Genomic DNA, 16,339 nt, shown 5'->3' on the forward strand with positions numbered 1-16,339 from the left:
CGCCTCTCTTGCCCAGAACTGGACACAGTACTCTCAGTGTGGCCTCCCCAGTGCTGAGTAGTGGGGAAGGATCACCTCCCTTGACATGCTGGCATCAGTCCTTCTAATGCAGTCGAGGATACCATTAGCATTCCTTGCAATGAGGGCATCTTGCTGGCTCATGTTCAACTTGGTGTCCACCAGGACCCCCAGTCCCTTTTCTGTCAAGCTGCTTTCCAGCTGGGTGGCCCCCAGGTGCAGGACTTTGCAATTCCTCTTGTTGAATTCCATGAGGTTCTTGTCAGTCCATTTCTCCAGCCTGTCAAGGTCCCTCTGGGTGGTAGCACAACCCTCTGACTTATCAGTTTGGTGTCATCAGCAAACCTGCTGAGGGAGCACTCAGTCCCCTCATCCAGATCATTAATGAAGATGTTAAACAGGACAAGACCCGGTAGTGATCCCTGAGGAACACCACTTGTCACTGGTCTCCACTTGGACATAGAGCTGTTGACCACAACTCTTTGAGCGTGACCAAGTCAAACATAACTTCCCCATGGTGAATCCATGCTGACTACTTCTGATGACTTTCTTGTCCTTCGTGTGCCTGGAAACAGTTTCCAGGATTAGTTGCTCCTTCACCTTCACAGGGGTTGAGGTGAGGCTGATCTCATCTGAAAGGCTTACAGGAGAATTTAAGAAAACTGATGAATTGGCAGTAGCCATTTTCAGCAGTCAAAGAACCATATTCAAAAAAAGGAAGGTGGGGGCAAATGTCTATCAACAGAGAAAAAACCAAAATGATTCTTTTTATACTGGCAGAGATGCAGAATGAGGGAGCAGTTAAGAACCAGATCCAGAAGTGATACTCAGCATTTCAACACCTAAATGTTACTTGTCACCCTGGGAAGTGAATTCAAAATTCTGGTCAGATGAATGTAGTTCCTGTACACAGAAGGAGGAGTCAGTCGTTTATGGCTGGAGCTGACATCTGCAGGCATGCTCAGTCTAGGGACTCTTCCCCAGCTAAAAGAAGATATTGAAGAGAAGGATGGGGGTACAGGTCCATCCTGCAACCAGCAGCATATACAGAGCATTGGGGAGGCACCGTATCTCAGCAGAGCATCCTAGCCTCAACCCTACACAGTATTTATGACATGCTTTGAAGTGAGTGCAGCAAAGGAGCACAATTCATGGGCTTGGAAGAACCACAGCCAGAGGGAATACAATGCCATGGGCTGGTGATTATGGCATTCAGGAGGGCATGAGTAAACTGGGAGTTCCCTACTCCAAGCAACATAACAGCCACTGATCAGCATAAAATAAAGAACAAGTCCTGGGAGAAGTAACAGAGTCCTGGATAGTATCCTAACCTAAATTAAATGTAGGGCATTCATGATTAGCACTTTGCTTATTGTTTACATTAAAACATCACCTTCCAGAGATCTGCCCCACTGAAAGAGAACCTATAGGCACTATGAATGTCAAATATGACTGTAAAACTAAATGAGTTAAATTAGTAACTTATGCATGACTTTAAAAAGCCCAATGCATAACAACTAATCAATCCACTCAATATTAAGCAACAGTTTTTAGTTTAATAGTTTCAGAGCCTCTATAACCTCAGTTTTAAGTATCCAACCCAAAACACATTGAGTCTGATTTGCAGAGGAAGAAAGCATTTCTGATTACAACTAAAATCAAACAGAACGACAGAGACAGGAGCTCAGAGTTACCAGACCGAAAATATCCAAACTGTCTAAAAAGGCCCCAAAAAACTAGTCTGATGCTTTTTAGAATGCAATACACGTCTATCAAATTTAGTGACCAAATGCATGAACACATCAAGCAAAAGCAGTATCTTTCAAATATGAAAAAGCAGATCACTTAATAGCTTCAACTTACGGAAGAAGCACTTCTTGAATGTTGTTCCAGATCGCTTTACCTCCTACTATGATGGCAAGCTGAGTTGTGAGTTCGAGGAGACATCCACCTGGATCACACTGAAGGTTAGGAGAGACAGGAAAAATTTTTGAAGTTGGGTAACTTTTCAGGCACAGATGAAGCATTTAAAATAATGCATTCCTGGTTTATTATGAGAACATTTCTTAAAGCAATACAAGAAGACTATTTAGGCAAACCTTTCTAGTAAGGTATGCAAAAGCCAATTCCAGGCCATGTATGATCACGTATGATAGGTTGACAGGACACTAGTGAAAGAGTGAAATACCAGGTGAAGTCATGCAGGTCTGCACTGTGCTGTCATGAGGAGAGGGTCACCCAGCAGAATAGGAATGCTTCTGCTGATGTTCTCCCCTTCCTATGTGCCAATTCACAGATTGCTGGACCATGGGAAAATAAGCTTGACTGGGTACACGTAATACACTTCTAAGCGCAACTGGTCTCGTGGCATATTCTTTTATGCTAGGGGTTACTAAGGAGGCAATTGGCTTGGCAGGCAGTCACTTTTTGAACCCTCATGTTAAATATGTACAACTATGTTATACACTCCTAACTGTAGCAGAATACCTAGACTAATGGCTCCTGCTGTTTAAAAACAAACATTATCATACATTCTTACCTCTTCATTGCGATACTTTCCTAGCCAATAAACTGGATTTCCAGGGTGACCTACAAATCTACCCTTAAAGAAAGCTATGTAGAAGCATGAAGAATAGTAGTTGACAAACTGGAACAAGAACATCTTTGTGGTCAGACTGTTTTCATAATCAGTCTGTGTCCTTGGAAGCTCTGCAATTGAAAAAAAAAAACAAATTAAAAAAGAAAAGCCAACCTACAAGTAACATACAAGCTGCTTTAGAGCCTCAGCTGGAAAAGTATGTGTATGCCTTGTATTCCTTAATATGACTGAGCATTATAAATTAGATTGTACATAATTCCCATGTATACTGTAACCATTATGCTAATTCTAAAACTATATGGGTTGTAAAAAGGAAAGAACTTGTTCCCTGACAATAAAGAGAAAGAACAAGCAAAAATTCTGATAACTCAGGGAAAAAAAAAGCACCCAAATCCAGCACACTCAGGAAAGATGCAAATGCAACACTTTGAACTGATGAAACAGTATTAAGTGAAACTATATTAAAACACCGCACTACTTCACACATCTAAAGTAAAATAGCTACTTTAATGTTGATGGCCTGGATATAAAGAATAATAATATTTGTGACTGTTTATCTATTTAATAACATGGGAATGGTATCTAGCTTTGGAACAGTGACCTTATTTCATTTATTTACAAGAAAATAGCTATTTTCCCCATAAACAAAAGCTAATGTAATTGAATGCATTATGCGTTACAGATCTGTTTTCATAAAGCTTGGTTATTATAGTAATTTTCTTTGCTTTGTCTGTTTCACAAGCACAAAACTGTAAACAATTGATCTTTCATGCTGTCTATACAAGGAGTTTTCAGGCAAAGAGCTGAATATCATATTCCTTTGATATTGGGAAAATCCGTATTTGAAAATTTCTAGATGGTATTGTATGAAATATGTGGTACAGGTGTTCATTTATTGGAGTTCTTATTATACATGTACATGGTATTTTTTCTTCCTATTTTACCCCAAGTTTCTATCTGAGGTACAGCAGTGGCATACCGAAGTCGGTAATCAGGATTGCCATTTTTTCATAGACAACGTTGAGAACCATAATGACTATAAAGCTGATGAGTGAAGCAGTTACTGAAGTGGCTGTCTGCGGAGTCAGGTACTTGAGGATCGTCTCCGTTCCACTAATGTGCTGTGACAACATTGCAGAAAACACCAGGAAAACCGAGAGCCTGTAGACAATGATTCCAATAACTGAAGCAATAATCAAAAGAATCTGCCAAGGAAGCGCAAGAAAGATGTTAATGTTGAACCATTTGCTTTAGGAAGAAGTGAGTTTGAAACACTTTTTACAATAGGCAAAAGGAAACCAATTGTGTGCCTGTCATTCCATCGCAGAGGATGATCAAATAAGATAGAAGGCAATAAATACAGAATCCATAAAAGAAGCCTTTTTTTCATGCAGCATAGTCAATCTGCAGGAAAGAAAAGAGATGGTCTGTTTTATGACTAATAACAAGGTTTGTACCGATGCGAGCAAAGATAATGAGATGCGTAATCAAATCTTATGCCTTGAGGCATGTGATAGAAGATATCTCCCTCTTTTGACATTGGGCAATTGGTAGGATGGCAAATGTACTAGCAAGACTACATTGATTACGGAAGGGGTTGTACCTTCTCTTTTGCGTGATAATATTACAAACTACAGACCCCTGAAAGGAACAGACAAATTTTAAGCCAAGTCATGTATTCTGCAGGAGTCATAATAATGATCCATGCACCCCATCTTGCTTGCCACCTTCCCTCTTTCTGCTTCTCCTCCTGCTTTTATTTCTTGCTAGTTCTCTAGCTATTACTCAGATTGAGGTCCATAGAGCTGTGAATCTTTTTTCCACTATCTCCACAAACTGCCATGAATCCACCTACCTCCCCCTACCCTGCGCATAAAAAGAGTGCAGGAACACAAATGACAAACCCAGACCAAATCTCTTCCCTTCAACCTGAAGTCCTGCCTATTGAAATCCAACAGCAAGCCAGTATTCTTTCCTTTGTGTTTCAGAAGTGTTAATGCTGAGGCTCTCCTGGGCTGCCAGCCACCACTCTCTCTCTCTCCTTTCTCCTAGGATGAGGTATTTTCCAGCTGCTGTTTGTGCTACAGGCAAGGAGGACACACAGCATGCTAAACCACCGAGCTTTTCAAGCTGACCTCTCCGGGCGTGCTCACCATGTTAGATATTGTTTCATGGGTGACTGGACTGCTTTCAAGTTTTAGTTGTAATTAAAGCAGCAGCTCTGGAAGATTAGAGAACATCCAGCTTTGGTCTGTTACATGAAATGAAAAACCTGAAAGAGGCCCAGGACTGTGAGACACAATATTGAAACAAATGGCTGGAACAGGTAGGAGAGAAACTGGCAGGGAGGAGAGCATATAAACCAAAGTCTTTCCCCTACTCCCCCCCAAAGCAAAGCAAGACATTTATCTTAAAATAATGAGGGAAATGGACCACATTCACAGGCATAACTCACAAGCTACAACTGCAGAATATTATGACGTATTTTCTGTTGACTGTAAGCTAACGAGTATTCGGTGACTACAGCTACCTTCTCCATGTGGGTCCTTACCTTATGGGCTTGGATTATGCATCAGATGGAAATCCAGCTGAACCTGTTCCTTTGTTACCTTTTGTTCAGTTCAGGAGGATCTTTTTTTAGACACTTACTAGAGAATTGAATTCATGAGGTGAAAGAATAAGAGGAGAACTTTACCCAGAAGAAGACTGCACTTGTACAGAAAGTCATCCTTATGCACTTCCCACAGGCAGTGTATGGTACATGTTCTTCTTGCTGTAAAAGATTTAGAAGCAGATCAAGGATGCACCCAAGCTTTTCTTCATATTTTTTGGGTGCTGCAATTAAACCCTTTATGATATTGAGGGCAGAAAAAAGGAAAGAATTCTCTGGTTTTGTTTCCTTTTCTGCTTTGTTGTCCTGGAAACTCACATTTATTCATGATTTCAAAAGCCTTGCCTTTACATGTGTCTTTTTTTGCTGCCCATTCTAAGATAAAAATGACTTCCATAGACGCTGACTGTCCTCAGCTCTCACTGACTTCAGCTATGACACGGTACATAGTCCTCTTTAATGGACGCATCCTTCTCTGCTGACCATGGCATCCAAGGTCATTATCTTTCAAACCTCCTTGGCTAAAATTAGCAGGCACTAAGATTTTGGTCCCTGATCTCTGTATTTCCCAATTTACCCCATGGGAACAATGGGATGGCTTTCCCAAGGAAAATGCGTACCTCAGTATGGTGGTGTGAAAATTCACCGAGTCTTTATAGGATCTCTTGAGGATCAAGATCATTATGTTTTAGCATATTCTTCACTCTTTGAACTGTCTGAAAAGAACTTCCTAGCTATGCCTTTATACATTAAAGGAGGCATAGGTTTATAAGCTTTTAAACAGAACCAGGTTTTTTGTAGTACAAGATATAAAAAGAAGATCTATATAGGATAGTTTCAACCATGGCAGTTAATTTTGAAACTTTACAAGTGCCCTCTAATAAACATTAGTATAATGTGGATGGAATGTGAAAGCAATGCAAATGATCAGATAAACGCCAGAGTAATATATTGACAGAGAATAATAAAAGGTGAAGCTGAACTGGAGTGAGCTACTGAAGCTAAAGCTCCTCAAAATGTATAATAAATAGAGATCTAAACTAAGATCCTCATAAATATGAATCCTATTTCATTGAAATGAGGATTATCCTTGTCCCTGTGAGTTTGCTGTTATTAATCATAATTGCATCCACATGGACTTAGCAACAATACCTATTTATACATGTTTCAAACAGAAACATCTTTGGTTAAAAAACCAGTCTTGGCATGATGCATAATGTAACGACTTTCCCTCTATTTCAGCCTTTTTTCCTGGTGCATTCTTAGGCAAAGATAGCAAATGCTCTGTGATCTTGGCCTCTGGCAGCAACACTGAATCATTTCTTGGGGGATTTAATAAAGTAGACTTAGTCTCCTAAGCTGGGGATGATGCCTACTTCTGTTTATTTATGACACAGGAACCTCAGCAGTGCAACCTCCTCAAACAGGCAACTACTTTAAGGTGCCTACAGTTAGGTATAAATTCCCTGCCATGCATCTGTACTTTATAAGTTCACTATATCCAGGCCAGCTTATCAACTCTCCTTGAAGCACTGCTGATTTATACGGCTCTAGTCCAGATTCACCACATTCATAGTGTCCTCTCACAACATGTCTATTGCAGTAGCCATCACCAGTTATCAAAATATTCCTTACCTGTGTGATTTCATTCATTACTACATGAGTGCATCGAGCTTCGTATTCTGGGCGAACTTGTTCTTCTTGCTCTAAGTACTCAACTGTGTCCCATTCATACTCCAGTTCAGCCTGCTGCCGCTTCCAAAACTCCAAAAACAAAGTAACTATCCAGAAGATAAAGAGAGTGAGCAATACCATGTGAGCGTTGGACACTGCTTGACCCCTGGGCTATAACATGTGGCTCAGTTTTCCATATAGCTTTCCACAGACATGGAACAAAACCCTTATTGGCTAATGCAATAGTGAAAATAACTGGATCTACTCCTTTATGCAATTATTGCTTTGGATATATAGATAATAAGAGAATAAGAGAATATATTTAATAAGAGAAACCTCAGGTAAACGGTGTTATAAGCATATGCTGAAGGATGCATATACATTTATTTGCTTTCTGCCACTTCAGATTTCATATTATAGACTGCTTTTGAAAAAGTTTATCATGGGGTGCACAGGAAATCAAGTTGGTTGGATAGGTGAAGACAAAATGCTGGAGAGTGCAGGACTCCTAGAAAAGAAAAACTCAGCATGCCAAAAATTGCCACAGGGAGAAGCTCACGTTCATTCGGTCTGCAATTTTTGTGTGGACAAATTATCAGTTTGCAGACTACGAGAACCAATGATGATTTAGGTAAAGCTGCTTAAACACAGCTGCCTTTCCTCCTCACTAGCAGGAATCTGAAGGGGCTGCAGCTCTTTTTGCATGTCATGGAGCTTAGAAACTCTCTGGGCTGGGCCAGCTGTTTCCCTGGACTATGTGTGCTCCTACAACTGGAAGCGCTGGGGCACCAAGTACACAGATGCCTACGTGGTACTGGCTAGACATGAACCCAGCCAAACTCATTACCTTGTCCCGAGACATGAAGCAGGCAGATCTGGCGGCAGAGGCAATGACAGACCCAGCTGAGAAGGCTCAGGACAACGGGTGTCAGTGCCACGCTCCCCGGTACACCCGGATACCTTTTTACTGAAGACAGTGCATCCTCAGACTGAGTGGTGTGGATCTGCAGCACTGCCTCCAGGAGGAGTTAGTATCCCATCCCTGCACTCCTCATTACTCCCATTGTCTGGGAGTAATTAACCCTGAAAGTGTTTTTTTTTTATTAGTTTGGCCCCTCATCCTGAATGATGAAACATCAATGGCATGTGGTTACAAGTCCAAACACTAAAGGTTATTTCCAAAATCAGGTGTGGTCAATGAACCCCAAACTGAAGCATTTAAAAATGAGAAAACTCCATGGGCTGGGCTGTGAGACGTCCTTGGCATCTGCACACAGGCAAAACCCTAGGAAACCCTCCTCCCCTGATTATTCAGGGGCCTCTTTCACCAGGACTTCTCTGCTACTTCATGCTTAGAAGCACAAAGGCCATTCCAAGCAGTGGGCTAGAGGATCGCATCTGCCTTCTCCTGCAGAGCAAGATTAGTCGTCCATAAAGCTGAAACTGCTGCCCAGCCCAAATCACAGGAAGCTACAGGCTGTACTGATTTGCTCCAGCTGCAAATCCAGAAGTGCAGGACTTCCCTCTGTGATAGCCTCTGTGCTAACAGTGAAAGAAGGGCACATAACATGGGGACAGCTCTCTCAGCCCCAGTGGAAAGAAAACTTCTGCTAGCTAAAATAAGCCAGCAGCCAAGTTGTATCTTTCAGAGCAGGGAAGGAGCGGCGACTGGATTTGACATTTGCCTTTTTGTTTTGAACCAGCATTTTTTTTAACAGTGGAAACAAATGACGTTTCAGCATCAGGAGATCCGAGTGCTAATTACCTTGGGTATTCTGCCTCTGAAGCTGCGTCACCAAGGGCTGAAAAGTTGGAGAACATTTGTTTGTTTAACTGATCTTGTTCAGGGAGGGGATCCACTGGTGGCAGCAAGTGAAGTGGAAGCTGCCTCTTGTTCATGACCTTTGCCAATCTAATCATACCATCATGGGAGAAGTGGCAGAAGTGTTGGTCCAGAGCATTAATGTATAGAGGACTAATTCCTGAGGCCAAATTCCCTGGTGTTTTATAGTCCTTTAAGACCTTTGAAGGGAATAGACTAAAAAAAGCAATTATTAAAAGTGTATTGATGATAATGATGCAATAATATATCTAAAAATCTGATATTATTTTAATTGTTTTGGACCAGGAGGTCTAAAAAAGTATTAGAGCAAGATGAAAATTACAGCTGGAATTGCACCAGGACCATGGGTCGTTTGGATTCAGTACAATTTTGACTGAATTTCTGTAATACAATTCACCTCTTTATATAGTGGACTTATGACAAGAATACTAATAGACCTTGCAGCCATCACTATAACCATGCAGCTTAACTTTGTAATTATTACTCTTGGAACCATTCTTCAAAACAGGAAACACAATTTTAATTAAAAAGCAAATTGCAAATAAATTAACTATTCAGATGACAGGAGAAGATTACATTAGTATCAAACTTCTAATTTTCTTTTATTTAGAGAATATCCTACTGGTATTTTGATTTTAGCATATATTTTGAAAGAAATCTTCTTTTTGAAATTATATGTTTCATCTTATATTTCTTTAAAGCAGTAGCTATTTTGAAGCACTTTAGGTCATCATTGGAAAATAAAAATACAATGCGTTTTACAAAGAAAGCAAATTATGTATTCTTGTCAGCCTACATATGAATTCAAAACGTTACATGAGTTATTTTCTCTATAGTGTCCTGTATACAGAACTAATGTTGAGCTTATTTTGGTAATTTCTGGATAAGAAAGTGCAATAAAAGCCAGTTAACAAAGTTCATAATATGAACAAATGAAACCATTTCTAGGAAAATAGACCCTGCCTAATGCCTTGAATACAGCACCAAGTGGTTTCACCCATGGGAAACATCCTGGTTTCAGATACATTTTCTCTGCTAAAAGATAAATCTAGTGCTTGTAACTACTACACTTTTTACAATCAGTTTCTTAAATAAAGACAGGAGAAAAAAATTCCTGGGAAACATGATAAATGACTATTTTTCAATTGCCTTGCACAGTCACACAGCTGTTAATAGGCACAGGCAGCTCCAAAACGCTTTGGAAAAAAAACAGCTCCTCTGCCAGATACACTTAAGCATGTGGCTGGCTCCTGCTGGATGAACATGAGGCAGCTCTAATCACTTCTCTCGGACTTTTCTCCAAATCAAATGAAACAAAACAGACACTGAAAAACAACTTTAAGTTCTACAATTTTCTGTTTTCTTATGCTGCTAAAAAAGAGTTCCTGTGAATGTACGTATCTTCTATGGAACTACCTACTAGTGAATTCCTGAGTGCTAGAAAATGAAGTTGTTGCAAATTTATCCATGTTTTCTTGGCTGATGCTGGAGGCTTGGCCAAAATTAGATGACAAACCACAGTTGTTGAAATTGACTTACCCCATATGCCCATAAATACTGCAAACACCAGTGTTCCAAAGCTATCAAATATACAGAGTTTCTGGAAAAATGGAAAAGAAAAAAAGGCTTAAAATATAATCAACCATTTTTTTTCTTCTACACTGACCCAGAACAGAAGCTGCTTACTGAACATGTTGATTTGTAGCTTTTATGTAGTTTAATAAACAATCTTTATTGATAGGGTTTCCTCAATTTCTGTCAATGTACACCATCCTCCAGTAAATTAAGGAAATTAAATGCAAAGCCCAGAATTAAAAATATAAGCAACATTAATTAATTTTTTAAATTTTTAATTAAAAAATAAATAACACCACAAATTATCAATGTGAGGGAGAATTAGCACTCAGTTCTCCTGATTTTGAAACATCATTTGTATAATTAAATATTTTTTAATTAAAATAAAATAAAACCAAATCAGTCTGGCTGTATCACATCTAACAGGACATGGCTGTGTCACAGCTTCTGTCATGGCCCACATCAGCCTCTCCATGTACCCGTCTCCTGCTTGACAACACGGGTTAAATTCAAGGCATGGATCCAGATAACTTCTTTGGGGAGGGATGGGGCAGAATTTAGAAATGTCAAAACATGCTTTAAACATTTCCTTAGCAAAATTGATTCAGAGCTACTGATTTAATAATTGAATGTGGGTTTTCTTTCCCCCACCCCCAAAGGAAAAGGTACCCTCAAATGAAACCAAAGTGTTTAATTTTTGATTAAAAATCCCTTTTAGTCCCATATCACATATTTGGGGATTATGTGAAATAAAAAAAAACATTTTTTTCATCTTAGATCAAAGTGGAGTGATTATTGTTTTTACTTTTCAAAGTTCAGTCACTGTATCAAAAGACACAACTATTTGCACAGTTCTAGCAATTCTGCAGGACATTAGTGGAGGAACAACATTGTTTTATATGCACTACTAGAGAAACTGCAACTAAAGTTCAATAGCATGTCTATAAGCTGTAAAAGTAGTTACCTTGGATGATTCACAGGTGATGGTGAGGTTCCAGTAGGTACACGCTTTATCACACTGAGGGCACATTATGATATTACCTCCTATGTTGGGATCACATACTTCTTGGCTAAAAACAAAACTATTCAGTCACTCACCAACACTAAATTATTTAGTCTTTTTTCACACATAATCTCAGGGAATTGAGAAATAATTTACCAGTGATCTGCTCTCAAGAATCCCCCTTCCCCACCCCAGCAACACATCCCCATTTCCATTCTTAGTCCTCATCTCAAAAATGGTTGACATGGGAGGAGAATAATTTCCATCCATTGTACATGGTGGCAATTCTCAGAACTGCTCACATTAAAAATAAAACAATTCTTCAAAGATCTCACATTATTTAATAGGAAATCCACACTTCCATGCTCACAGGTGCTATCATAGCAAGAGTGAGGGGAGAAGGAAGAGCGTACCAGAGCAAGGGAGAGCTGCAGAACTGAAATGGCTACCTAGTCCCTGTGGTCTTCTAAAGAGGATCAGATTGGAAAACATGCAGAGTTGGGCTGCTAGGGTAATTCAAGGGATGGCAGGTCTGCCTCCTAAGAGATGGCAAAAAAGTTGCCATCTAACTAGTATGCACCAGCCTAGTGTGGTGGAGGCTGAAACGTGATGTAATTGCTTTCTACAAATACATCAGCAGGGTAAACACCAAGGAGGGAGATGAACTATTTAACTAAGTGATAATACTGGCATAAGGCTAAATGGGTATAAATTGCCACAGGAGCAGAGCTCCGGAACAGCCCTTCAGCACGTTTTATAAAGATGAACACCCTGCCTGAAGGGGGTACACAGTGTGATGGCCCGTAGACGATTTGGCACAGTGACCCAGGCTGTTTTCCCTGGGTCGTGCCATGGTTGAATTTTGGCATGATCTGGTGAGGGAATCTGTGTCACGGCTGTGCCTCTCCTCCCAACGTATCCTGGGCAGCTGAAGCCCTCTGTGCTGTTGTTCTTCCTGTTTTCTTCTCTCAAAAGAGAGGGAAGAAATTTTGGGGGTTTTATTCAGGTCTTTGGGTATCTCCTTTAAGGATTACTGCAGTGAAAAAGATGTGTTATGGCAATTTGTTTTGACTTCTGACTGTCACTCTTTTCTTCGTGTTTCTGCCCTAGGTGTGGTGAACCTAGTGCAAAATATAAAGAAAATGCTGAAAAAACAAACTCTCTGATGTCTCCCACTGTAATGGTCCATGGGCATCCATTACTCCTCTAGCTCACATTTTATGTGTTTACCTTCAAATCCATAACTGTTGTTGTTCTCTGGCTCTTTCATTTTGCCTCTTTTATTATGCAGTGCCTTGCAAACCCCATACAGTTCCCCGCTGTAGGGGACTGATCAAAATTGCACGTGATATTAAAATATGCCTGATCAGGTACCTCCATGTGCAGTTGTCCTTTGTCAGGCATCCATACAGAAAACAGCCAACTCCCACAACTGCAGCCACGATCAGCATATTAGTGTAAAAGCCCAGCCAAGCAAAGTAGATTCCAATTTTTTCTCCATAGTATTTCCTGTGGAGGTAAAGGTTTTTTTCTGAAATGCTAGTAAATTCACATTTCTGTTTCAAATGGCTCTTCATTTCAGACATTTTGTGCCAATTCATATGGTCATATTCCTCCAGTTTGAACTTTGTGATTGCAGAAGTATTACAGCTGGGTATTTCTATCACCACTTTTATGCTTTTACAAGAGGATAGGAAGGGGGAAAAAAAAAAGGAAAAAGACAGAAAGATCATACCTTGCAAAGAAAAATTTTAAGTGATTACCTTTTCATAAATTGGTTTATCATGAAACTGTGCTCAAAGTATGCTCACATGCCTAAGCTGGTGCGGGTGTATGTACCTGCCCTCAGTACTGAGCTGTGCCGCTCTGATGTCCCCAAAACCAGACCTGCTATGTAAATTCCTAGTTCCCTCTGCATTAGCCCAGCCTCGGTCACACCAACCTGATGAAATCCAGGGGTTGCAGTTTGAAAATGTTTTTAGGATGAGCCCATTCTCTGTAGAGAAGATATCGTTCACTTGGGCAGTCAGGATCGGTTGACAGGTGCCTAAAACTAGACTGCAAAACAGAAAGAGCGTGGGAAGAAGATACTATTAATCTAAGCAGCACGGATCTCATCTCTGCAGACCCCGTGCCATGAACCCAGCGTCTGGAATAGCCTTTTTGCCCAGTCTCACTGCAAGCCAGAAAAGGAGCAGGAAAGCAGCTCTGGGAGTCCACCAGGATTCAGGATAAAGGTTGTCAGAAAGGCACCTAATGCTAAAGCAAACACTTTACATATGTGAGCTGAAAATAACAGAGACTCATAATGAACTTAAATCTAAGCACATGTCAGCATCTTGGCACTTATGCATAGAAAATAGGAAAGGATCCATTCTAATTAGAGCACAGGACTGAATTAAAATTGATTTTAAGTAGGTCTAACATGCTTTGCTTCAAAATAATATTGTACTAGAATGAAGGCTGGAAAGTCTGAGGCATAAATCCAGGGCTTCTAGTCTCTGTTTTAAATTTAAAAGAGAGTTCACATGGAGATAATCCTTGTATTTTTTACTAGGTTATTTGAAAACCTATTTCAATAAAGCCTATTTTATTTGAGGGAATTTTCCATTCTATATCTGTGATACAAGAAGACAAGTGACATTTGTAGAAATCTATAGGCTACTTCTGATTTTCACAGTAGCTGTGATATATAATTTTAATTGTGTAAAAAGACAGTCATTAATTACTAGGCATACTGAGTCCAAATTCCCCATGCCATGATAGAAATAGCCTGCAAGGCAGGTTTTAAATCTTTAAAAGGAAACCTTAAAAATGGATAGTCACAATGTTATTAATTCTACCCTGTAAAGCTTTGGGTCACTTACAAAAAACATGATTTGTCTTGATTCTGCCTTAAAGGTTTCCTTGAAATCCTTGGAAGCCTCCTGAATATGTTAAGCAGAGTCCAAGCAGCTGAAGCAGTTACCATTCCTGACCTCCCATGTTCTCAGTAACTCCTCAACAGAACACACCTCAGACACAGAACGGTGGCTCTGATGGGGAGGAGGTGTGGGGGTGTGGGTATATAATAGATATAATGCAGTCTTTGCTTCCTCTATCCCATTTGCAGCCTCACATGCAGTTTTTTCCTTAGTCAAATACTCTGATTTTTTTTCTCCTTCATTTTCTTTTTCTGTGCTATTGCTAGCCTTTGTACACAAAACAGTTTTCAGATAACTTGCTTTTTTAAATGATCTACTTTAAAAAGCTTCAGAAGTATAGGTACAAAAGCTTGCATCTTATTGCAAGATGAAATTCAACCTAGTTAAACTTTTCTCCAGACGATTCTGACACTACCTCTGAGGTGTTGGACTGGCCAGACAGAGCCTTCCTGCAGAAACCTGAGTGTCCCTGCACATATGTCACCATGTTTGGGAACTGTGGGAATGCTTCCCACTGTGTGAGACATTCACGCATCCTAAGATGAGATTTGTATTCTACATCTTTATTAACAATGTTGATTTTGATAGGAATTTTAATAATGAAAAAAGAGACAATGTTAAAATTGATATAGAACTGATGATACAGTGCATCATGGGAACGATCACTCAGGCCAGGCACTTTACCAAACTACATCTCCCAGAGAATATAAGGTTAACACCTCCTAAATGAAATATATTGTTTTTCAGTTATGGAGCTACATTTTTAACCAATAGTGCTTTGGAAGAACACCTGTTTAGCCAAACTGTGTCCTATTCTAATATGTGGATGTAACAACCAGTCAAGGAGTGAGGCAACCAGTAGTGCTTGTAACTTTTGATATAAACCCCATAGAAACAGTTCAGACCTCTGTTTCAAAATACATTTTAGTTACAAGCACTGGACTTACATCATGAAGGGGAAATGCCGCTTTGTAGATTCCTGTGTCCAGTAATTTGTTAATGCCAAACTTTTTCACGTTGTTTTTAGTTGCATATTCCACACGGGACAGGATAAAATGAACCTGAAATTTAGAAAATATTTTTGTGTCTCTTGCAACCTGAAAGTAATCATACACAGCTATACCTGTTTCAGCATCTACTTGAGTCAGGAAAGGGTAGGCGGTGCAGAAAAAATTAATTGCACTAGGTATATGAACCATTCAAATCCCTCCTTTAAATTCAGGTGGAACATAAATGGGACAAAAGTAAGGTATGTTTTCCTTCTGGATTGCCCAGACTGCTCCATAAATGACGCAGGACTATTGCATCCCAAATATTTCTAATTTTTCAGGATGTTTTCATGAATGTAATTGCACTGATTTGATTACAGGAATCTTTTCTTTTTAAGATTAAATGCTAGAAATACTCCACAGACTTACAATTCGGCTTCTAGTTGCAGGATTGAAAAATGTGTCTTTGTCTTGAATATAGAAGTTGGACAAATGTTCCTTTTGAAAAGGGGCAGTGAAAAACTCTTGCTCAGGTTTGATGATATTTTCATCCACTCTGAAGAGTCTACTAAACCAGTTGAAAGCTGAGTCTTGCGTTTTCAGGTCATTGGGTTGCAGAGGCAATTTGATGTGCATAACCTCGGCGTACATGCACAGCACTTCCCAAGGTGCATGCACTTTCACAAAAATAAGTTTTTCATCCAAAACCTAAAGTGAAAGAATATTGAAAATATGTGTGTAAGGAAATGAAAGCAAAGATTTTTCATAACCGTTCTTAAACTATCCAGAATTTTTTTTTTACATCTCATAGATGATCTATTCAAAGATGCATTCATTGTCCATCTTAGCAAATACATCATTAGCTTCTGGAAAAGCACTGACGTGAGGTGGACATACTCGAGCATATAAAGGCATATAAAAGTATATTAAAAAAGACAGCTAAATGTTCCCTTAATGCTTAATGTTTACAACTCTGCGAAGTATTTTACAAAGCAATTTAAGTTTAACAACACTTCTCCCACACGGGTTAATTAGGAGTGTTTGTACGTGTAGCCTGGCAGGGCAGCTGTGGCTTTGGAGCTGCCAATAACTCCCCAGCACTC

General features: G+C 39.7%; 1 protein-coding gene across 2 annotated transcripts in view; it reads right to left on the minus strand.

Moving 5' to 3' along the window:
* The window catches only part of ANO6 (anoctamin 6), an 80,633-nt gene that overhangs the window by 15,213 nt on the left and 49,081 nt on the right, over nt 1–16,339 (minus strand). For both annotated transcript variants that reach the window (XM_075059224.1, XM_075059223.1), the window contains exons 5-15: nt 15,666–15,944; nt 15,195–15,308; nt 13,266–13,381; nt 12,698–12,832; nt 11,285–11,390; nt 10,285–10,345; nt 6,864–7,009; nt 5,313–5,390; nt 3,597–3,822; nt 2,558–2,727; nt 1,882–1,979 (exon numbers count right to left, since the gene is read on the minus strand). In XM_075059224.1, the coding sequence (XP_074915325.1) occupies nt 1,882–1,979; nt 2,558–2,727; nt 3,597–3,822; nt 5,313–5,390; nt 6,864–7,009; nt 10,285–10,345; nt 11,285–11,390; nt 12,698–12,832; nt 13,266–13,381; nt 15,195–15,308; nt 15,666–15,944 (1,529 nt within the window). The remainder of the gene's footprint in view (nt 1–1,881; nt 1,980–2,557; nt 2,728–3,596; nt 3,823–5,312; nt 5,391–6,863; nt 7,010–10,284; nt 10,346–11,284; nt 11,391–12,697; nt 12,833–13,265; nt 13,382–15,194; nt 15,309–15,665; nt 15,945–16,339) is intronic.

Source organism: Buteo buteo, chromosome 28 (assembly GCF_964188355.1).
Source record: "Buteo buteo chromosome 28, bButBut1.hap1.1, whole genome shotgun sequence".
In the NCBI taxonomy this organism is placed as follows: Eukaryota; Metazoa; Chordata; class Aves; order Accipitriformes; family Accipitridae; genus Buteo; species Buteo buteo.